This window comes from Pholis gunnellus, assembly GCF_910591455.1.
Source record: "Pholis gunnellus genome assembly, chromosome: 9".
NCBI lineage: Eukaryota > Metazoa > Chordata > Actinopteri > Perciformes > Pholidae > Pholis > Pholis gunnellus.
In genome coordinates this window covers 17,935,732-17,951,444 of record NC_136535.1, presented here as the reverse complement: position 1 = coordinate 17,951,444, position 15,713 = coordinate 17,935,732, and the positions used below count along the sequence as shown (strand labels likewise).

At 42.0% G+C, this 15,713-nt stretch overlaps 2 protein-coding genes across 2 annotated transcripts; both read left to right on the top strand.

Moving 5' to 3' along the window:
* The first annotated feature begins 796 nt into the window (after window positions 1–796).
* On the top strand, window positions 797–7,258 carry ctsc (cathepsin C). Its single transcript, XM_079166503.1, has 8 exons — window positions 797–1,166; window positions 1,725–1,870; window positions 2,575–2,729; window positions 3,565–3,720; window positions 4,426–4,544; window positions 5,707–5,838; window positions 6,030–6,262; window positions 6,572–7,258. The coding sequence occupies exons 1-8, from the start codon at window positions 1,007–1,009 to the stop codon at window positions 6,836–6,838; spliced, it is 1,368 nt and encodes a 455-aa protein (XP_079022629.1). The 5' UTR covers window positions 797–1,006; the 3' UTR covers window positions 6,839–7,258.
* Window positions 7,259–8,109: 851 nt separating this feature from the next.
* Window positions 8,110–14,877, top strand: rab38a (RAB38a, member RAS oncogene family; the record flags this gene model as incomplete). Its single annotated transcript, XM_079166111.1, has 3 exons — window positions 8,110–8,311; window positions 11,456–11,736; window positions 14,722–14,877. The coding sequence occupies 3 exons, from the start codon at window positions 8,110–8,112 to the stop codon at window positions 14,875–14,877; spliced, it is 639 nt and encodes a 212-aa protein (XP_079022237.1).
* Between the last annotated feature and the right edge of the window lie 836 nt (window positions 14,878–15,713).

Here is a 15,713-nt window from a genome sequence, read left to right as displayed (position 1 = left end):
ACCTAAACGGAATCATTAAGTACACCTGGCTGTGCTGTTTTTCAAACATGCCTACAGTATAAGTAAATTCATACCCAGAACGCACTCTCAAGCATAGATATTAAAGAATGCATATTAGTGTAACAATAAATAAATAAGATAAATATAGTCACAATATTAGTTTTTTATTATGTCTTTATTTATTTTTTAACATTAATACATATATTTATGGTGTCACTTTAAGATTCTTCTTATTTCAGTTTTTGCTATTATCCTTTTCATCCTTTATTCATAAATAAATAGCAGCAATACTAAAACACCCACACACAAACCGCATTTTTTTAAAACACATTTGTTTTTAATTACACCTACGTTTTTCTGTTTTTTTCCGATGCCTCCCCCACATGAATGTGCTCTCCCCATGACTCCCCCCAGCGCCAAATTTACTCAGCTCTTTCTCGCGTCTACTGCGCATGCCCACATCTGTTGGGTCATCACATGACAAGGAAAAACGAAACCAAAATAGCGAAGGACAGACAAACGACGAGAGATGTTCTGCTCCGTTGTTCCTTGTTCGCTGAAAATCTACGTATCTTTGTATGACAGACCGGAAGAGTGATAAAGTCACGATAAAGTATATATATAAGAGCATACACGTGTATACATCATATATAAGCAGATGTGTTGGAAATAATCTTGATAATACCCAAAAGTAGTCAACGTTATGTGAGCTTTAACCGAAAGAGAACGTTAGCTAGCCGGCTACATTGCTAGCTACGTGTGCGCATGCGCGTTGTGCTATAGGGCGTAACGGCTTCCTCTTGACCGTAGAAGTTGGAGTGTGAATCTTTGTAAAGTTTGCATAAATTGGCAGGCAGAGGACTTGTGGGGAGTAACAGAGAAGTTCACGTGGGACAGGTGGCGCAGGAAACAACAACCAGGGTCGAACTTTAATTAGACGACGATCTGGCAGCAGTTGTTTGCGTGTGTTTAAGCAGCTAAGCTACGCTGAGCTGTGTGTGTGAAGATGAGGCTGAACGGAGTGCTCGTGTGCGTGTTCCTGCTTTGGGTTGAAGGGTCTGTGGGTGACACACCGGCCAACTGCACGTATGAGGACCTGCAGGGGACATGGGTGTTTCAGGTGTCCAAAGGAGGCCGCGACAAGTCCATCAACTGCTCCGCTGAAGGTAACCCGCCCCCCCCCCCCCATTACAGTTTTAAACAAGTCACACCGTTTGGACTGGTTAGACGAAATTTTGGAAGTCATGTGACATGTTAGGGCCTGTTTAGGACGATTCAATCATCACTTCCTCTTTTTGTGACGAAGTTTGGTTTGAACCACCAATGTTGTAAACTAATTTGTCTTTTTTTTAATTAACATTACCAGTTTTTAATACAGTTACTCTTGTTGCTGACATTGTGTGTGTGTGTGTGTGTGTGTGTGTGTGTGTGTGTGTGTTACAGTATTTACTGCTGCTAGTTGTAACAATCTGTTGTAATTGTGACCTGCAGATGAAAACTAGCAATAAGCTAACTCTCTATTACAATACAATGAATGTTAACACACAAGAAAACTGGATATGTAAAAAAATATTATTATTGTTATGTTTTTATTAAGCAAAGAGTGATACTGTAAGTAGGCCTCACTACTCCCCACATGGTTGAGGACTGACGATTGGACACGGATCTACAGGTTGAGTTATTTCCTGCAGGTGAACTTGTGTGCATTTTGTGTTCCTCCTCAGCTACAGGTGAGAGCACGCTGACTGTGACCCTGGAGAAGCTGTCTGTAGCCACAGATGAGCTGGGGAACATCGGCTTCTTCACCCTCATCTACAACCAGGGCTTTGAAGTGGTCATTAATGGGTACAAGTGGTTCGCCTTCTTCAAGGTATGACGGGCATGTTCACGATTGGTTTAAATGAGGGATGATTTCAGTATTTAGTCAGGGTAATCCTGCATGAACTACACATTTGCTGGGTGGGTGAAAAAGGTTTGCAGCAGGCTAGTTCATATCCCATACTTATATTATGCACCTTCCTTTAAACCAGCTGATCACAAACCTTATGTACTCAAAGTACATTAAAAGTTCATCACTTAATTTCCTCTCCCCTCATCCGATATGATATCTGGAGAACAAGCATAATCTGCAGGTCACCGAGGCCAGGCTACAGTTAGTGGGAATAATTCCCTATTTGACTGCGGATATGCTGAAGTTTAATCTTTCAGTCATGTGTTATTTTACGTCGCTCACATGACACTGAGATAAGGGAAGTGTCGGAGCCCGTCTGTCTTCTATCCCATGGTGTGGTTCATCCACGTCTAGTTCAACTTCCCCTTTCCCTAAACTTGATTCAAATTAATGTAGCGATATGAGAAGAAAGGAGAGACTTTGGACTCCACATACTTCCTTCTCACATTTATGAGTCAATGATTGTCTCAATAATGTACTTGAAATATCTAGTCTTTTATGAAATACTCAATTGTAACTTAATTGCTTTGATTAATCCTCAGTGTTTTGTATTTGCATAAAGTTACTTGACTACATAGTATTGGATTACAAGCCCTCATCTGATTGCCTCACTGCACTTCCAGTACACTGATGATGGCCATAAGGTGACCAGCCTCTGTGACCAGACCCTGACAGGGTGGGTCCATGATGTCCTGGGACGCAACTGGGCCTGTTTCGTGGGGAAGAAAGTGAACTCGGTACGACCTCGGATAGATTACAAACCAGTCTCCAGCAGCAGGTACGTACATAATGATGGCTCGGTACGTTCCTCCACCTGTAAAGTGGACAAACGCAAGCTAACAAGCGAGACGTCAGTGGTACATGGGGGGAGGGGGGGGAGAATGTTTGTGTGCAGGCGCTGTTTATGATCTCTGCTTTCAGTGTACTGTGCAGTTCTGACTTCTGATTTAATCTACACTTTCATTTCCTCCCTCGATCCTCATCTGATGTGAACGGCGTTAGCCTCACTCACCCTCGGTAATCTTTGCAAATGGCCTGACATCTGAGAAATCTGATGGTGAAGCGCCATCATTGGTGAACAGGCGTGACAAACATAACTGATTTGAGAAATGAACGTTGACTCAGTTTATGGCAACATAAAGCTGCTTCTTGCTCTTTGGTTCCAGTTGGATTTAAACCAGGTTAGAGTCACGTTACAGTTTATTGTAATTTAAACCATAAAATGTATCTGAACAAAACATCTTTTCTCTCGGCACCAGAGTGATTTAATTTATTGATTTTAATTATTTGTATCCACTGTGTTCTCTGAGCTACCCACCAAAATGGTCAAATGTTTATTTACGATTTTAATATATTTCTTAAACGCATTTACATCATAAAAGTAATGAAATATTTATTCTTTTCAACTTTCACCCAGCTTCCTCTTAAACGTTGCTTTAAACTAGTATTTGCATAATGAGAAGAGCTCACTCTTTTAGAGAATGCAAGTGTGTCTTAAAGTCAACACCGTTTCCTTCCATTTGTGTGGCAGACGAGCCCCTTCATTTATTTATTTACTTACTTACTTACTTATTTTAAAAGCAACCTCACACCTGTCCTCATTCACCCTCCAGGCTGCTCCAGAAGCTGTACAAACACAACATAGACTTCATTGAGGCCATCAACTCAGTGCAGAAGTCCTGGAAGGCTTCTCCCTACCCAGCGCACGAGACGTACACTCTGAGGGAGCTGCACTACCGAGCAGGAGGCCCCGCCTCCCGTATCCCCGTGTGAGTATTTACTCATTTCCCATACTATTCAATTTAAATGGCTTTATTGGCATGAACGTATCATTGTATATTTAAATAAATTAAAACATAAAGTCCAACACTGGTTGGAACAATACAAACTGGAGCATAACTAACAAACAACCAAAAACGAGGTGCAGGAGTCTTTCACTGTCACTTTAAAAACGTATGAATGCACAGAAATGAGTCATTTGTGCTGCTAAATACATTTTCTCCATGTATCCCGCTCTGTCCTGTTCATTAGGTTAGAAGGTGTATGAAACTGCTTTTATAAACCGTATCCGGAAGTTTCTAGTGACACGTGTGTGTGTGTGTGTGACGGTCTCCAAAGTCCTCTTCTTCTTCTGTTTTTTACGGCGGTTGGCCTCCAGCCTATTGGGGCCTTACCAAAGTCTGTTGGCTACCTTTTTGCACCACCAATCAATCTGTGTAAAATCAACACCTACTTAAACCAACAAGAGAAGGGAGGCCAGCACAATCGACATCTGCTTGAACTTCTCTCATCAGTTAAAACCTTCATAATGGTACTTGAGCAAACAGATCGACCTTACTTAAGGTAGCGCTACATGCACTTTATGTCTATAGTGTTAGGCTTAATGTAAACTGTCATTGCAAAATGTCTTACAGAAAATTCCCTTGTGATTCAAATGTGATTTTTAAAAAAAAAAATGTTTTTATTTACTTCAGGCGTGTTCGCCCAATGCCTGTGAAAGCTTACGAAGTCAAGGCGGCGTCGGCTCTACCGGAGCACTGGGATTGGAGGAACGTTGGCGGCGTTAACTTCATCAGCCCTGTGCGAAACCAAGGTGACGTTTGATTGCAGTCCTGTGCACACATGATATTAGAAATTTAAACAATATGATTCAAAGAACTTGCAGACAAAGCCGTACTTTACCACTTGAGCAGCTGTCTGTAAGGGCAGATGCTGAACAGCAGCGTGCCGGCTACTTTGCTTCCTTCTTGGCAGGCCCGGGTCTCCTCCTGTGTCTCTGCACAGCCCGGTGTGTTCGAGTGGGGAGATTATGCGTGCTGAGTAGTTTGAGTGTCTGAGAGGGCCTCTGTAGGGCTCGGTTTAAGGATCTGGAGAGGGCTGCAGAGTTTCAATGGAAGCCCTGTAAGCCACTGTGCAGTGCTGCAGGGCTTATTTTTGCTTCAGTGTTTCCAGTCAGAAAAAATCGGTGTGATTATTTCCTACCAAGTCAGTTACACCTGCAGCTTCCCTTTAAAAGTCCCTGTTGGTTGCAGAAGTCCAGAGAGAGAGAGCGTGCTGACTTAAGTGAGCTGTGGGTCCAACATGACAAACCTCTTATCTCTGAAACTGATTAAATCCTATATTATAAAACATTAACACAGCAAAGTTTTCCCACTTGCACAGATCTTTAATTTAAATAGTTGTAGCACCATATTGGTCTTAGGAGACGTTAAGTTTTGGACCCAAATCTAAACCGTTCTGTCACCCTGACTTGAATCATTGCTACAATTAAACCACCCTGCGAATCCCCACCGCCTCTCTCCTCTGACCTAATTTGTTTCCACAAAGCGTTTTATTAAGAACCTGGTGCCTCACACTATTAATGGTAACCAGTGTCTCGCTCATTATTATGTATTACAACTAATGCAGATGAGTGTACTGGGGGCAGGAACTTTACTTCTCCACTTTACATTAAATAAACAGATTTAATGTATTATTAAACACATGTGCTTAATGATTAATCAGGATTTTATTCAAGCAGATTGCATGCACAGGTGCACCTCCAGTATCTGAAGATAGCTTTGCTTGACAATGTCAGAGTTGACATTATGGTAATTATTTAGTGGTGCTGCGGCATTATATTGAAATTACTTCCAATGTTCTGTCCGCTTTATTTACATAAGGACATAATATGCAATCTAGAACGGTTAACTTGTACAGTAAAAAAATACAGCTTCTCAAAGTTCTAGTTGTAACTCTGTGATGTTCTGTTTCAGCATCGTGTGGAAGCTGCTACTCCTTTGCCTCTATGGGAATGTTGGAAGCTCGGGTTCGAATCCTCACCAACAACAGCGAGACTCCCATCCTCAGCCCCCAACAAGTGGTCTCCTGTTCTGAATACTCTCAAGGTAAAGTAACTCTCAATCTAACATCTTGTTTCCAGACCATATCGGTTAATTTTGCCATCTTGGAGCACAAAACCCAATTTCACCTCGTTAGAAAGTCAAGAAAACCTCAAATCCTTTATTGTGTTTAATGATAACAATTTCCAACCTATTGAATAAACCAGCTTTAACCGTCATCTCTCCGCCTTTTTAAGGTTGCGATGGTGGCTTCCCTTACCTGATTGGGAAGTATGTACAGGATTTCGGCATTGTGGATGAGTCGTGCTTTCCGTACACTGCTAAGGACTCTCCGTGCGGCGTTCCTCAAAACTGCGGCCGCATGTACGCCGCGGAATACAGCTACGTCGGTGGATTTTATGGCGGCTGCAGTGAGATGGCCATGATGTTGGAACTGGTCAAGAATGGACCAATGGGAGTGGCCTTTGAGGTACAACAGCTGCTCACTGGTTTCCTACCTGCTATCTCTTTACAGTCTGTGTTCGCTAAACAATTGAGGCCACTTTATCTAAGTTAAGTCTTTGCAAAAATGTAGATTTAGGGAAAGACTTTTACGGGAAGATCTCCTTTTCATAAAGCATTTTAAGGATAAATCAAAAGATGACAAAAAAATGGATAAAAGACGTATATGTAATAAAACGGCGGTCTTTGCTACAGCTCGGCAGACCCTCCTGCTTCATGGGTACAGCTTGCATTCGATGTGATAAATTCAAAGTAACTCATCCCTGTCCTTCCTCAGGTCTACCCCGACTTCATGCACTATAAGGAGGGCATCTACCACCATACAGGCCTCGCAGACCCCTTCAATCCCTTCGAGCTGACCAACCATGCCGTGCTGTTGGTGGGCTACGGCCGCTGCCACAAGACCGGACAGAAGTACTGGATTGTCAAGAACAGCTGGGGCACAGGCTGGGGCGAGGACGGCTATTTCCGAATCCGCCGGGGCAGCGACGAGTGTGCCATCGAGAGCATCGCAGTCACAGCCAACCCCATCCCCAAACTGTAGAGGCTGTAAACCGAGGAGGAGAGGAAGGCGTTGCTCTTTTGATGACATGCTTTCAGCATGTCGGCCTACAATGTTGCTTGTGTTTTTAACAATGTTTCTTGATTTCAACAATCACTGATTAGCTGCCTATGAATGATTTGAATTCAAGCTGTAGCTGCCGACTCAAATTGTGGATCAAAATGCATCCGTACAGAATGTGACGAGTCATGATTTAAAGGGAACTGGTAACCGAGGAGTTTGTGTTTGCGTGCAGGGCCTTGATTCTTTGTCTCAGGGAAGCAACAGCGGAGAGTTGTAATATATTCTGTCCTTGCATCAACTTGAAACCGTGACTGCCATGTTTTTCTGTGAGGGACTTTGTACGAGCTCCCTGTGGAGCGTTTTAAAGGGAATTCTTAATCAATAAAGGGAGGAACTGTAGCGCCTCTTATTCTTTTCAACAGACTGAAAGCATTTCAAGATGAATGTTTTCTGTGTGTTTGAAAAAGATGGAACACAATTTTAAATCAGGCTTTCTGGGATGGCTGTTATCTCTTAAGGTGGGTCAACTTTTCTTTTTTTCTTCAAGCAAAGACACAACTATACGCTCAAAAAAGTACGAGGTTACTACATGAAATAACTCAACTGCATAAGGCGTTGAAGGAATGTATCAAACAAATGGTTGATATACTCACATGGGAGAAACCTGCCTTCAGGGCTTTAACATAAATCTCCTGAGGTTGAGGTAACTGTTAGGTTTAGGGAAGCTCATGGTTTGAATTATCAATAACTCGTATCTGGCAGAAAACTCTGAAGGCAAACTTCTTGTGTGCTTGATTTACTGGCACAACCCTCTATAAGTGGGTGAATGTTTAATTTCAGTGATGGAAAGTAACTATGTTTATTCAACTACTGTAATTATGTACATTCATTTTTTAGGCACTTTTGCTTGAGCATTTCCATTAAATACTACCGTTTTACTTTTAAGTAATCTAAAAAGCTCTTCCACTGCTTACTTAATCCTAAAAAAAGAGTTTATCCCTCCGGTTTGGATGTTTTAAAATGCACTCCCAGGCAGCTCCCCCGCGTGCGTCACAAGGTCTAGACAGTCTCTGCTCCACTTCCCACTGTGAACCAGGGCGTACCTTACCTCCCCCTTCTCTTCGCCACTCGACTCTTTCCCAACTCTCGTCGGTCCTCTCCGCGCTGTCCTGTGCTTCTTCTCTCCTTTCATCCCCCGGCCCTCTCCCTTACGGTGGATTCATGCTCAGCTCTCGCCCTCCTCGGTCGCCATGCAGAACAACCACAATAAGGAGCATCTTTATAAGATTCTTGTGATAGGGGACCTCGGGGTCGGCAAGACCAGTATCATCAAGCGGTATGTCCATCACAACTTCAGCCCCAACTACCGAGCCACCATCGGGGTGGACTTCGCACTGAAAGTCCTCAACTGGGACCAGGAGACGGTGCGCCTACAGCTGTGGGACATTGCAGGTACAGTCCAAACTTTTACGCACGAATGAATAACGGCTCATTTAACATCTTTAAAATATATGGATTAGACCCACAGCTCTAATATATGGATCATGGTTTATTGTTCAATATTTTAAAAAACTTTTTTTTTGGTTTGATATTTAGATGAAGCTGAAAATGGAAATTACTTTGGTAGACGGATTATATTGGCAGTTAAATAAATCCACTCAGTCGATGGTAAATAGTCTTTTTAGTGAAATTAGCTTAAGGCTACATTTTGGAAATTCATTGTGACCAGCTATAGTCCTTGGTGAAATTATGTTTATAATTAGTATGTGTCCCCCCCCCCCCCCCCTTTTTTTAAACGTCACTTGATTGAATTAATCTGCTAAACAACTACATAAAGTGGTGGATATGAAAATCACCTTTTCCATCCTTAATGAATGCCATTTTAGATGAGACAAAACTTTCCAAACAATATGAAATATTTATCAGAGGTTGGCTGCTCAAGTGAAAAATATAGATGTTTTCCTTCAGGAAAGGCAACAAATATGGAGGACTTGACTATATTGTAAAGAAAATGTGTACTTTAGATACACAGATAGTTTGAGGTTAGTGATAAAAAAGACAACCATCCAGGGAAGGAGCATGAGACCATGTCGTCACAGTTGTTTTTTAACCATTTTGGTAGGAGGATGACAGAGTTATCCAGGGTTAATATTCCTCACTCATGTGTACCAGCTGACCTGCTGACATTACTCACTTCAAATCATTTGGCAACTACATTTCTGTATTTACATGTTTCTCTTTAATTACACTCACAAGAAAGGCACACACACAGACAAAAACACAAATGTACACAAAGTTATGAAACAGATACTTTCTCTAACCATGGTGCCTAAATCACATATAGCATCATGCATATTATTATATTTTATTGATTTTCATTTACACAATATTTGAGACCTTTCATGAACAAAATCAAGTTGAATCTGTTTCATTATGGGGCTGTGTCGTGGTAGCGAATTAGTTGTCTTAATAACTTGGTTAACTCATGAGTGGTTTCATGAGTTTCACACATACTTATTTACATGTATTCAATACATAACAGTAAATCTGTTGCGCCCCCAGTGGCCACTCACTTCTTCTCAGCAATCTGCTGAAGAAGAAGTGACTTTCCTCACCTGAGGGATACTCTGTCTTCGAAGTTCTTTGAAAATATTTTGATTCAGGTTTTCTGTACTATGTATGTTGTTTGCATTTATTGGGGTTCAGATATGACCCACTCAGACCCGGAGAGCAGAGCAGTCCTTTCGATAATAAAGTAGAAAGGAGAAGTTCTAATCTCTTTTTCTCGTCAGTATTTAAGTGCTTTAATTGTCTTTGGGGAACACAGAAATAATGAAGCCAAACAAACCTAAAGGCTACAGCAGTCTCATCTCACATGAGTGTCGGCTGAGGTTTAGAAGAATCCTCTGACCTGCTGCTCTCTCCCCTCCTGTGCGCCCTCTCCAGTAAGCACAAGCAGTCATGTGTCTCAAACTCATGTGAGGGAGATTTGAGGCCCAAGCTCTTGTATACAGAAAAGCTTTTATTGTGAGCTAAGGATGAGTGTCTCCCTCTGTGAAAACCGCTATAGGTCGTTACTGTATGTGCTCCCTACACTCGCCCTAAAGTAATGGAAGCCATGAGGTGGGAAAGCCTGAATTGTTCATCGTAGTTCGGCATAGTCCGTCCATTATATTGTCATATCATATGGTACCTGGCATTTTACTTTACCCAGCACTGCCGTTGGCATCTTTTGGGATTGGATGATGCACTGAAGTTTGTGGATGCAATAATAATAATAACGTGCATTTCCCAAGACAAATGATAGCATCAACTGTTCTATTTTTGGCTGCCCTTTTTTCTGACAGAGTGACGTGGCTAGCTGCACAGACATATGAAGATGTGAAGCAGGTTTAGGGCTTATTGGAGCGGTTTTATACATTGTTCAGCCTTTTTGAAATCACATCGATATACATGTTGAGCTGTGGAAGTCAGTGGCTGCAGAAGGCATGAAGCCATCGACAGTCCTTACATTAGGTAACCTTAAAGGCCTTCAATACCTACCCCTCTATTCAGCTTCTTACTATGAGCACACACTTTTCTACCACTTAGTTAAACTGTTAAATTAAACAGTTTGGGTAATTTTACAGGATACATTTCTGTGTTCCTTCTTTTGGTTTGAGGTTGGAAAGACTCAATCAGATTTCAGTCAAATCTGATCAAACTACACCCACACACTGGGTGCTAGTCTGATGAAGCAGATTAGCAGTTGTTAACTGTTACATTTATAACACGGTTGTCTTTTTCTGAACTTCAAAAAAAAACGAGACACACCTCATCCCTGCTGTTGTGCAGCTGACCCCGCGCTCTGATCCACCCGTGCAGGAGAGCAGGTGAAGAGCAAATGTTCCTTTGGGCCTCATCACAGTACCATGAAAATGAATATCAACCCCTTTCTTCTTCACTACGATGCAAACTGCTTTGGGAAAGATCAGCTGAGGTTTTAGGTTCAGTCCTCAGTGTGACAATGTTTGGCACTGATGGTGCTCTAGCAGACGTTATGGATGGGAAAAATCAGTGTGGATACAACATTCCTACAGAGCTTATCGAATTAATTTTACCCTCAGGAATTTCTACAGTTCACAGGCAAGCGCGCACACACACACACACACACACACACACACACACACACACACAAACACCAAAGACTCCTCTCTCCTCCTCCAATCGTGTCTCCGTCTTATCTCTCTCCTTCTGCAGCACTTTTACCAGTAAAAACATGGCATGTCATTTTGTGTGTATCGGTGTTTGTGGTTGAGAGAGTGGGTGAGGTATGTCGGGAATGTTTGCATGGTAGCACACATGAGACGGGAGTGTGATGAAACGAGTTAATCGGATGATTCATGCCTCTGTGTCGGTTCGCTGCTGAGGTGACACGGCATCACTTGCAGCTTTTTCGGTGCCAGCATGTGGCTCATCGCCACTCTAAAGGGCTGCAAAATAAAAAGATGTGCTTCAAGAAAGTACAACATGTTTCTGCACCTTTACACCAAAATGCTAATCATTTTCTTTGTGTGTGTGTATACGTCTGTGTCCTTGTCCGTGTGTGTTTTCTAGGTCAGGAGAGGTTTGGCAACATGACCCGCGTGTACTACCGCGAGGCCATGGGCGCCTTTATTGTGTTTGACGTCACAAGGCCCGCCTCCTTTGAGGCCATCACCAAATGGAAGGAGGACTTGGATTCCAAACTGACACTTGCCAATGGGAAAAATGTTGCCACTGTGCTTTTGGCTAATAAATGCGACCAGGGCCGGGACGTACTGACCAATAATGGAATAAAGATGGAGCAGTTCTGCCAGGAGAACGGCTTTGTGGGATGGTACGAGACGTCCGCTAAGGTGAGAAAGATGGGACACACACACATAAATACAAAACAGTGACTTAGCGATAGCGTTGTGGTGCTGTGGAGAGACAGAGTAGCTTTCAACAGGAGCTCTTAGGCTCAACCAGGCGTGTCCTTCCTGTTCAAATGTCCTTGAGAAGCTTCTGACTTCTTACCAGCTTGACTGTATCAGACCCAGCACCTGATCACCCTGTGGAGACGCTACCACAGAGGCACATTCAGGATGTGAAGAAATCCTTTAAACGTGTTGAGTGTAACAGACTCAGGATCTGCTTCAGTCAATTAGCTGTGCTGAGTCTCACAGCAGACATTCCTGCAATGTTATTCCAGGTCACCTGGAATAACCACTCGCATGTCTTGTTGTTAAATATGAAGCTGGAGCCAGAAGACGGTTAGCTTAGCTTGGCTTAGCAAAAAAGACTGGGAATAGGAGGAAATAGCAAGCTTTAATGGCTTTATCCAAAGGTAAAAATATACCAGCACTTCTATGATTACATGAATTCAATTGGTATGTGATGCCGATCCAGCCCTAACAAGTGAATCAGTGCACTGACTGATGTAACTGGAGGCTTGTTTTTACAAGATTGGTTAAAAAACACATTTCACTCAGTGTTACAAAGTATTTATGTAAGCTTGTTGCTGTACCTTTTACAATTATTTTACTGAGTAACAAAGTACACAGAAATGATCAATTATGAAACACAAATATGAAACTCTTCAACTTAAAAATTTTAATAAACTAAAGTGCAGTATAATTTAATACTTATTGATGCAGACAGGAATGAAATAATGAGGTGAGATGAGCTGAGGATTCACCCACCCACGCACTAAGTCACCGAGACACCAACACAAGCTCTGATAGCAGCTAATGAAGAGAAGGAATCTCACAACTGGGTGTTAAGGGAGGAAAATAGACTGAGACGTGCGCACACACACACACACACACACAAACTGTTACAGTACTGAATTTGTATGTACTGTACAAACAGTGCAGTCAAATTTGACCAACATGGAAACACTCTCAATTACAGTGCTGTATATAAAAGTATGAATTGACTTACTCTTGTTTTGTTTTGTTTCTTTAAGTCCTCCTGCACTCAGGGTTGAAATGAATAGAATTGGTCAAAACGTGTTTTGGGCCATAACTTATGAATTCATATGCTTTTTATGACAATTTCACGCAAATGCTAACACACAGACACGGATGTAAACGGCAACATTACTCATTGGTGGAGGCATACATGGTAATTCTAGTTATAATTGAGAGGCACCGCCACCAGAGTCATGTGGCATTTGTACAGGTTGTAGATGGTCACATAGTGTGAGCTGGAATGTGAAACATTCTACTAGTTGCAGTGTTAACTGTAGAGTCTGAAGCCCATACAGCTTAGTTTGTTTTTCATAAAAACCTGCCACGTCACCCTATCTGTAATCATAAATATAAATAGCAGTAGACCATAAATATTTCACCACATGCATCTTGATGAAAAGTCCAAGAAAAGTTGACAGTTTATTTTTTTAGCTGAATGAGTGAATAGAGTCTGTACGCTGCACATGTTCTGCATGCACAATAATGCACAGGGGATGAAGTGAAGTTGGCAGAGTGCAGAGCAGGTGTTTTTGTTGTGCTATATTTTGCTTTGGAAGAATCTTTTCGTACCAGATCTAACAGTAAGTATGATAGATCACGACATGGCACAGGGAGCTGCCGCAGACCGCAGGAGGGCACATCCTACTGAGCACACTGTTAGGTTTTGAATATTCAGTATTTCTACTGCTACTGCATCACATATTAAGACAGTGTGTGCATGCGTGTGTATCTCAGCAATACATGCTGCTGGTCCTCTCCTCGTGTGAACCTCGCTGTAACACCCAGGGCCGTCAGCTACTCAGCCTTCAGCTCTGGTCCATGTCGCACTAACTCTTTTGTACGGGTGCAAATCAGGCTATAAACCTTTCCCAGGATTGTCTCTTAGCTCTATAATATTGGCTGTAATGATTTCATAAACGAGCCACATTTTGTAAGAAGCATATTATATAATTGCAACTGGTTCCAGACCGTTGTTGCAATTCATGTCCTTCTCTGCACCCTGCTTCCAGTCTGTACCTAATTAAGGCAAAATTCACCAGAAATAACCTTTCATAAATGGCATAATGAAAAATAACAAACATGGAAAAAAATGCAGTGGTGCAAAATGACTGTGTAAAGTTGTACCTAATTGAAATGTACACTATGGAGAGAGTAGAATAGAATGAGCTGCACTTCAGGCATTTATTTACGTCAGACAAAAATCTAACTGTATTTTGTTTACACCACTTTCATTCTGTCAAGTTAACATCAAATCAAAGCTACTCAGCTGTGACAGAAAACACACTCTTTCACATTATTCAGCACCGCATGTTTTATATTCGTGAGCTGCAGATTGCTGATTAATTAATCGTTATATTCAATTTGGGTTTGAATATTTATCTCTGCAGTTTGCAAGCGCCTGCGTAGATTTAACATATTAGTATTTTCATTTGAGAGTATAGCGTCTTTGCTACTGTGAGAGTGTAATCGTGTTCATATTATTGTCTGCAAAGGCATTAAGATTGCTACATGTCGACATACACCAGAAACTATTTATGGTTACTTTCTGTTGTTGTTTTCTTACACTCCAATGCTATTGTGTGCAATACTTGTTTGTTCACTCATCGCATTGTGTTTGTATGTAAATGAGGGATGAGGTTGTTTTGTCATTTGTCACTGTCTGAACTACAGAGACCACTGGCAGCAGCTGGGAAGATATTTATGTAAAAGTACCTTCTCACAACATGGCTGCTGGCTGGTGCTTCGTCCGCAGGTTGTTTTTTTGCAGCACTTGTTTTATTCCTTTTATAAAAATGTTTGCATTTATCCATTTTTTCTTGCCTCCTCCTCTCTTTCCTTCCCCACCATCTCTCCTTCTCTTTGTTCCTTCTACTTTTTCCTCTCGTTCAGGAAAACATCAACATCGATGAAGCGGCTAACTGCTTGGTGAAACACATCATCGCCAGTGAGAATGACATGCTCCAATCAGAAGTCCCGGACACCATCACCCCCCAGTTAGAGAACGACAAAGGCGGGACATGCTCCTCCTGCTTCAGGTCCCAGTAACAGCCCTCGGCAGCTGGATGTCCTTTTGTATCTCATGACACACGAAGTTGAGTTTGTCTGTGAGCAGGAGACTGAGGGAGAAGTGCTTTGGCTGTTTGTTTTTTTAAGAAGCATTTACTGGTGCCAACTCTTTCCCAGTCTCGTAGCTCGGATGGGGGGGTTGGGGGGGGTTTGGGGGATGGGTGCTTAGAGGATGACAGACAGGCAGCTGACTCAAGAAATGGAGACAGAAAGAGAGGAATAGAGATGGATGCAGCTGTGTGCGCTTGTCAAAGGCAAAGTCACCCTCTGGACGACATCAAGTCTTGACACAGTTAATGAACACATGCAGAAAAAAAAGATTGCAGCAAATCACAGTATATCTGTATAAGGGTAGATGTAATCTCCATCTGTTATCTCTCTCCCTCCTTCTCTTGCCCACTCTGTGTCTGAGTTTGTCTCTGCTTGTTTCTCTCTCCTCAGCCCTCCCTGACAACGTTTTTTTAGTTTTTCACACGTCATTCTGGTCGAACAAACAGGCGGAAAGCACATTTATGTATCGTTTTCCTCCAGATATTGAAATTCAATCTCGGTCCTGATAACACTACAGCTGTATTATTCGCTATGATTTCTTCCGATTTGGTTTAATGTAATTTAATTTGGTTATTTTTATGGCACTGCCTTTTCTTGTCTTACCTCGTCTGCCGGCTCAATAATGTAGAGCGGATTATATTGATAATTAAAGTGCCTTTTCTAAACCATTTTATTTAATGTCTTCAATAGATATATTCACTACGTATTGTATTTATAAGTGCACTTAAAGGCGTGTAGAACGACCCCGCTTTTCATCACGGAGG